This window comes from Paramisgurnus dabryanus, chromosome 14, assembly GCF_030506205.2.
Source record: "Paramisgurnus dabryanus chromosome 14, PD_genome_1.1, whole genome shotgun sequence".
NCBI lineage: Eukaryota > Metazoa > Chordata > Actinopteri > Cypriniformes > Cobitidae > Paramisgurnus > Paramisgurnus dabryanus.
Window position 1 is genome coordinate 14,348,140 of NC_133350.1, and position 7,396 is coordinate 14,355,535.

The 7,396-nt window shown below is 37.0% G+C and overlaps 1 protein-coding gene across 2 annotated transcripts; it reads left to right on the forward strand.

Moving 5' to 3' along the window:
- The first annotated feature begins 116 nt into the window (after positions 1-116).
- On the forward strand, positions 117-7,083 carry afmid (arylformamidase). 2 transcript variants are annotated; one of them, XM_065259233.2, is made up of 11 exons: positions 147-434; positions 1,321-1,411; positions 1,514-1,618; positions 2,498-2,546; positions 2,921-3,006; positions 4,278-4,350; positions 4,447-4,544; positions 5,161-5,239; positions 5,589-5,718; positions 6,390-6,494; positions 6,751-7,083. In XM_065259233.2, exons 1-11 carry the CDS (start codon positions 405-407, stop codon positions 6,778-6,780), a joined length of 876 nt encoding a protein of 291 aa, XP_065115305.1. In that variant the 5' UTR covers positions 147-404; the 3' UTR covers positions 6,781-7,083. The 2 variants fall into 2 exon arrangements, with proteins under 2 accessions (XP_065115306.1, XP_065115305.1); XM_065259234.2 differs by lacking the exon at positions 6,390-6,494 and having other exon boundaries at positions 117-434.
- Positions 7,084-7,396: the final 313 nt, after the last annotated feature.

Here is a 7,396-nt window from a genome sequence, read left to right on the forward strand (position 1 = left end):
TGCACTGATCTACAAATGGTGTCGGCCATCATTATCCAGTGATTCGATCGGGCTTCGTAAATCCAGTGTGTTTGTAAATCATCCCTGACGTCCCACAATGAACATGCGTAAAGTAGTGCCGGGCGGGAATGTAGAGAGATTAATAGATTTTTAAAAAGTGAATGAAATGTTTGCTGCTTACAGATAGGTTTTTATTCCAACCGTGTTTGTGTGCAATTATCAACACACACATACATGTTTAATATAAAGATGTATGGACAGTACTTCCACGTAATGTCACTGCTCACTTCCACGTTTGTAAATCACACTTAATGGTTGACTTTGTGTGAACACGAGCTTGTGTTTACTCGGTTTTCAGCTGGTTCAAAGGTCTCGTTTTAGTTTTTGACCAGCAGAAGAGCAACATGACCGAATGGAAGAATATGAGCAGAGATGTGAGTGTTTTATTGAACTGTCATTGATCAAATACACATGCATGAAGTGAATTAGTTTGTTGTTAGGTCAACGTGTATGCTTATTGTAATCTTTTATTTACCTTTTCCTGTTTACAGTAGACAGTCAGATCAGCAATGAGTTTAGAAAGAGATGTTAAAATATCTCTCGTTATTTTGGAAATGAAGCATTTGGTATATATATATTGTCTTATACAGTATGCTCTGGATGTGTTTTTTGACAAAAGTTAAAGGTCATCTAGGCCGTCCAAATGTACATACTGTGCAAAGTAAAGATACAGTACTATACTGCAGAAATATTAACATGGCAGCCTTTGTATCTACATATTATGTGCTGTAAGTGTGAAATGTTGCCAAAAGAGGGCGCTGTGTGTGTTTATCTCCGTAACGTCAAAGATTGCAGTTATTAAGACGCCGCAATACTGTTGATATTGATAAGAAAAGTGCAACGCTCCGTACAGTCTGCCGCGCCCGCTCTAGAGTCTGAGGCTCCGCCTTCCAGTAAAAACAGCCAATCATCGGTACTTGAAAACCGACGTTTTTCTAGGGGAGGTGCTCACGTGATAAGTGTTGCCAGCCTTTGCGCATGTGCAGTAGTTGGAAGCTGGAATAATGCGTTTTAAATAGAAAAATTAGCTTAAGAAACAAAGTATATAGTACCGTTAACATCAAGCCTGACTGTTGGTCAAAAATATGCTGTTTTATTGCGACCCTCAACGATTTAAAATATATATGTTTTCCCCCATTGAAGTAAATGAGACTTGCTCTTGAATAACCGCACAGAGTGCGGAGACTTTCCGTAAGAAGACTTTGGTAGCGTTGTGTGTAAATGTCTGAAACACACAAAAACATACTTGTGTTTTGATAGGAGCTGGAGTATCAGTATTCACCGAGCCGCTGGTCACACAGGATGTCCGCCGATGATGTCATCAAAGCTCATGTGGCCGCTTTAAAGTCAGGTGTGTTTACTGTCATCCGTGCATAAAGTGCACAGTGAAGTGCAAAGCCTATCTTTCTCTAATAGCCTACAGCGTGTGTATGTGTTTTGTGTGTGTATGTAGGTACAGAGAAGGCTCAAGCTGTCACTCAGACTTTGTTGGATGTCCCTTATGGTGATGGAGAGGAAGAGAAACTGGATGTTTATGTTCCCAACATCTCATCTCCAGGTGTGAATCTACAGACAGTGATGAACCTGTACTTATAACCCATGTCTATCCTTACACTGATTTCAGCAAGTGAGCTAAGATCTCAGATTTATATCATACAGGGGCAGTTTCATGGACAGATCTTATCCTAGTCCCAGACTAAAATGCTTGTTTGACATTTACATTTAGTCATTTAGCAGACGCTTTTGTCCAAAGCGACTTACAAGTGAGGTAAACAATAGAAGCAATTATAGCAACACAAGAACAGCAATACATAAGTGCACTGGAAATAATCTCATCAAGTCCAACACAATATACATAGCAGTTTGAGCTGCTTTAATTTAAAAACACATTGTAAAAACTTCTTAAATGACCTAATATTAATAAAGCCTAGACCTGGATTAATATAGCCCTGTCCGGGAAACCGCCCCATAATGTCTTTGATACTTTGTATCTGCTGCAGTGTTGGATAAAAAAACTGCTTCAATGTGTCGCATAGCTGTCGTCATTGTCTTGCTGCCCCCTCCCCGTTCCATGATTGGTTCCATATTTTTGGGGAAAAATTGGTCCATGGTTTCCATGCTAGACTTGCAGCATGAATAAATTTGCATGCAATGCAGCATGGGGAAACCCAGGCTAATAAAAAAACTTGTAAATCACAAAAATAAATGTGATTTTCACAGGCAGGGTCACGTGTCTGGCTCATTACTGTAATGCAAAAAAAAAAAAACATTTGTATTACTGTGACAATTTACTTTGCAATGTTTTACATTTCCACAATAAAATAATGAGATGTTCAGAGAGATTTCTTATGATAAATAAATATAAAGCTGTGTAGGTCTCCAGAAGTCTTTTTGTCTTGGTGCCAATGAACTATTTCTGATATATCAAATGTTTCAGATGTTCCACTGCTGATCTACTTTCATGGTGGCTACTGGCAGTTTCTCAGGTATCTTTAATGTCTTCATTTTAAAACTTCTTTAAAGTCTTCTCGTGTGTGTTTGCTTCATGTCAGGATCATTTGCATGTGGTTTTCAAATCAAGTATCAGTGTCAGAGGAAGCAGAGCTTTGAATGCAGTGATTTCCTTGACTCAGTGGTTGTTCGGAGTTCTTTAAATAAATAAGTTGTTGATCTTTAACTCTGAATAAGTTGAGAAGAGCATTGCGTTAGCAGCACAAAGGTCATGCATACCATTACATGTATAAATAAAAATATGTTCGTCACACTGGGGTTACATCATGAGGGTTGTGTTAAACTGTTTAGTTAGTCTGTTCTGGTCTTTATTGTGTTCCTTGTGTAACCATATACGTTTGATTCACAGTAAGAATGAATCTGGTTTCATGGCTGTCCCATTGGTCCAGAAAGGTGTGGTGGTGGTTGCTGTGGATTACAGTATTGCTCCTAAAGGTATGGTACCTGAATGATGGTTTGAGGTTTTACACTGATTTGACAAACACAGATAAACTTCTTCATTCTAAGGGGCCATTAAACATTACTTGTTTTCAATAAATTGTGGATGTTCATTTATACAAAAACAGCGTTTTGGGGTCCTTAAAATGCAAACTTTGAAGACAGGTTTTTGATAACCTCGCCTTGATGTCTCTAAATAAACTACAGAAATGCAAATCTGTGATAACAGTGATTGCCTGCGTAAAACTAAAACAATAAATATAGTGAGTTTATTAACGCTTCTCCAACAAAAATTACAAAGTTATGCCACTTTATAGTCCAGGGTTACTTGTTGTAATAAACCTACCTCATCTTTTGTTTAAACCAAACTGCTAAATGTTTTATTCAACAATTTGTCCAATTTGTACAGACATCATGTACAATACATATTTACATTGCAATGTAAGAAGGTGCATAAAGCAGGTTAAAGGTGCCTAAGTATGCATTGTAATAATCTGTTAAATTGTTTTCTGATATCTACACAGAAGGTTTGTGGCTTTATTAAGAGCAAAAATTATCTAGAGACAGTTTTTCATGTCCATTTACAATCCTAGGATTTGTCTTTATAATGAAATGGTCTATTATTACCTTATTTGGAATTGTCATGAATAATAATGTTGAGCTCTGCTCTGATTGGCTGTTTCTCCTTCAGTAGCTCTGTGTGTGTGTAAACAGATCTTATGTTTGAGTCTGTATCAGATGAAGATACAGATTTTGTGGTAAGTTTGTGTTTTTTTTTTCAGTATGGACCTACAAAACATAACTGTAACGTCAATAGTAGAACTTCAGCCTAAACGTTAGCATATAGTGCTAACTAGCATATATCTTTAACTAGCATATTACCCTAACTCAGCAGTCACAACTTTGTTTTTAGCATTGTAACAACATTGTAATTCATTTAATGTTGGTGTGTACATCTGGACTGTAACGTCACAGTTGGTGTTATGTTGAGATTGGTCTGTTTTCCAGCGGTCTTTTGCATGCACAAGGTTTACATAAGGAGGAAACAATCGTGTTTGAGGCTTATGTGAAAATGTTTGAAAACGCAAAGCAAAACAGTTTCAGATTTTAAAAACATAATTGTCATGTAAAACTAGCCTACATTGGATTGTCATTGTTTTTTTTACATTTGTCGGCATTTGTCAGATCAGTGTGAACTTGCCTTTTTTTTTTGTTTGTTTAAAGAAGCATCAGGATTTATAAAGGGGTTTGTGTTTGTTTCTGTTCAGGTAATATGGATTTGATGGTGTCACAGGTGCGGAGAAGCGTTGTGTCTGTTCTTCAGCAGTATTCACATATCAGGTAGCCAGGTCTATATAACTGTTTTATGTTCCTGTGTGTCATTTGTGCTATTATATCTGTGTTGATATATATTGATCTCTCTCTCTCTCACTACAGTGGGCTTTACCTGTGTGGTCATTCTGCAGGAGCTCACCTGGCTGCTATGGTTCTGTCCACCGACTGGTCCCAGTATGACATATCACCCCAAATCAAAGGTGTGCACATATAAATGCTGTTTTATCTACAGGTGTTTTGACACGCGAGTTTACGCAGGTGTTCAAGCTGAGTAATTACAGGTGTAAATCATCACATGTGATCATGTAATATGAATATCTTTATTTAAATTGTATATATGTCTTATAGCTTCAAACAATAATAAGCTCACTTGCACCTTTCTTCAAAATAAGTGAGAGTTTGATATGTATTTATTTGATCAATGAACCCCTATCTACTATATAGTGCAATATAGTTGGCGTCTGCCATTTTGCAGTGGTATCTGAAACCTAAGTGAACAACTTTCCCTACATTCGTTCACTACTTTTTACCCACAATGCACTCTGACTTTGAGGGTACATTCGATGTACACTCGCTCACTCAATATTTCCCATGAATCAATGGGAGACAAACGCGTAACTGGAATCAGCTGAAGGATACTGACAGTAAACACCACAAATTTACATTTATACACTTTTGTTAGTTTTTGTTGTTAGTTATTTTCTACTATTTTCAGTTCAGTTCTTCCCCATATAGTGGACTCAAATGTCATTCACTATATAGGGAGCGGTTTCGGACACAGAATCTTGACTCTTTTGTTTCTTATTTATTTTTCAGGTGTGTTTCTCGTCAGTGGTATTTATGACCTACAGCCGATTCTGTCTACCTACGTGAATGAGCCGTTGAAGATGACAGAGTCAGTGTTTTACCTCTTCACACGCACACAAACACAGAGCAAATGAGGACAAAAAATATGTCTGACAACAATACAATAAATCTTGCCATGATTCGGTTTTATTTTATTACATTTATAATTTAATTGAATACAGCAAATACTTATGTATGAAACATATCTTTATTATAACTAAGATTAGCTCATGAATTGTACTTGAAGACAGAAATACATAATACTTCACATATTTACAATAGTAGTTAAAATTGATAATGTAACTTTGTAATGTAAAGTTTCTTCTTTTTTATTTCATGTGCATGTTGGTTGTTTACATGTTACCAACCATGCATTATGTGTTGTGTTATTGTTGCAGGGAAGTGGCTTTAAGGAACAGTCCCAGTCAGCTGGTGCCGCAGATCAGCGTCTCTTCATGTGATATAGTGATCGCTGTAGCGCAGAACGACTCGCCGGAGTTTCGGAAACAGTCAGAGGAATATTACAAAGTAAGACTTTGTAAATTATTACACATATATCTAGAGCTCTCCTGTTACAATCGATGAATTAACTACATCACATTGTGTCATGCTATCATAAACATTAAAGGAACACGCCCGCATTTTGGGTATTTAGCTTATTCACCGTATCCCCTAGAGTTAGATATGTCCATACACACCTTTCTCATCTCCGTGCATGCTGTAACTCTGTCTGGCGCAGCCCCTGCTAGCTTAGCTTAGCACAAAGACTGGAAGTGAATGGCTCCAGCTAGCATACTGCTCCCAGTAAGTGACAAAATAACTCCAAAATTTTTCCTTTATTTATGACTATACAAATCACAACACAAATAGGAAAATATTCGCATTATTTTGTCACTTATTGGGAGCAGTATACTAGCTGGAGCCATTCACTTCCAGTCTTTGTGCTAAGCTAAGCTAGCGGGGGCTGCGTCAGACGGAGTTACAGCACGCACAAAGATGAGAAAGGTGAATAAGCTAAATTCCCAAAATTTGGGCGTGTTCCTTTAAGTAAGTGATACACTTTTTATTCAAAGAATTAAAATTATTCACATTTGTTCATTTAGCAGATGCTTTTATCCGTTTAGGAAATCATTATTAACATAACATGCTGGAAATGTTGATGTTCTTTCTGTTTTGTGTGTACTGTGCGGTTTGTTTAGCTTTTGTTATCCGGCGGATTTAAAGTCTGTTTTGAAGACGTTCCCAACACAGATCACTTTAACATCATAGAGCAGCTCGTGGATGAGAATTACCATCTCACAAAGGTTAGCTGGTCATATTATACAAAGCAACCACAGGTTACTACAGTTCAGTTTTAGCTGGTCCTCCCAGTTTTGCAAAATAAGTCAAACTGGTTGGTCCGCTTGTCTTCCAGCCTGACCAGTTAAGTCTAGCTAGGCCTGCTTGGTTTACCAACTAAACATGGCTAGTCTGGGAGATCAGCTAAAATTAGGTCAGCTGGTTTTTTCAGAAGGGGTTGCCTTATCATTAAACTAGTTTTGCATTTCTTATCTTCTAAAGCTCCTGCTAAAGATGATGGGGAAAAGCTGATACACATCAAATTACCCACAATGCACTGCTGTGGCACAGACCTGTGAGTTTACTCGGCACAACTTCAGTCTTTCAGTCCTCTCAAGACACGTTTAATATTTCGGTCACTGAATCAAAGAAGAATTGTCAGTTTTGATTTCACGATGACTTGAACCAAACCATATGTGTAAGGTTACTGTTAATCCACACATTTGCTGTGTTATCATATTAAAGATCACACTAGGAATGAAGAAGTGTTTTTGTTTTATGATTGTATGTGATGTACAATATTGTCAGTTTAATAAAATAAATAATATATATATAAAAGTTGTTTTGAGTAATGTTATTTATCTGTATTTGTTATATATGTCACAGGCTGGTACAAGAGCAGAAATGTGTCTGTCCGTTAACACAATACAGTCTTTGTATCATGTAGTGAGACACAAGTAGTAAAACTCGTTTTTTTATTAACGCATCATTTCCTAATTATTTTAGTAGCCGTCATTTAATAACTTGTTGGAAATATTTATCTCATTAATTTTAATCAGACGACGCAGACGTTGCTTAGTAATCTTTCTGGCAGTTGTATAACCTAATTAATATTCATGAAACGCGATAAGCGCTCACTTACCAATGT

Coding starts and splice junctions, on each gene's coding strand:
- afmid (XM_065259233.2), top strand. CDS start 405: ATGACCGAATGGAAGAATATGAGCAGAGAT. Junction 4,351..4,446: donor CAGCAGTATTCACATATCAG/GTAGCCAGGTCT, acceptor CTCTCACTACAG/TGGGCTTTACCTGTGTGGTC. Junction 5,240..5,588: donor GAGCCGTTGAAGATGACAGA/GTCAGTGTTTTA, acceptor TTATTGTTGCAG/GGAAGTGGCTTTAAGGAACA.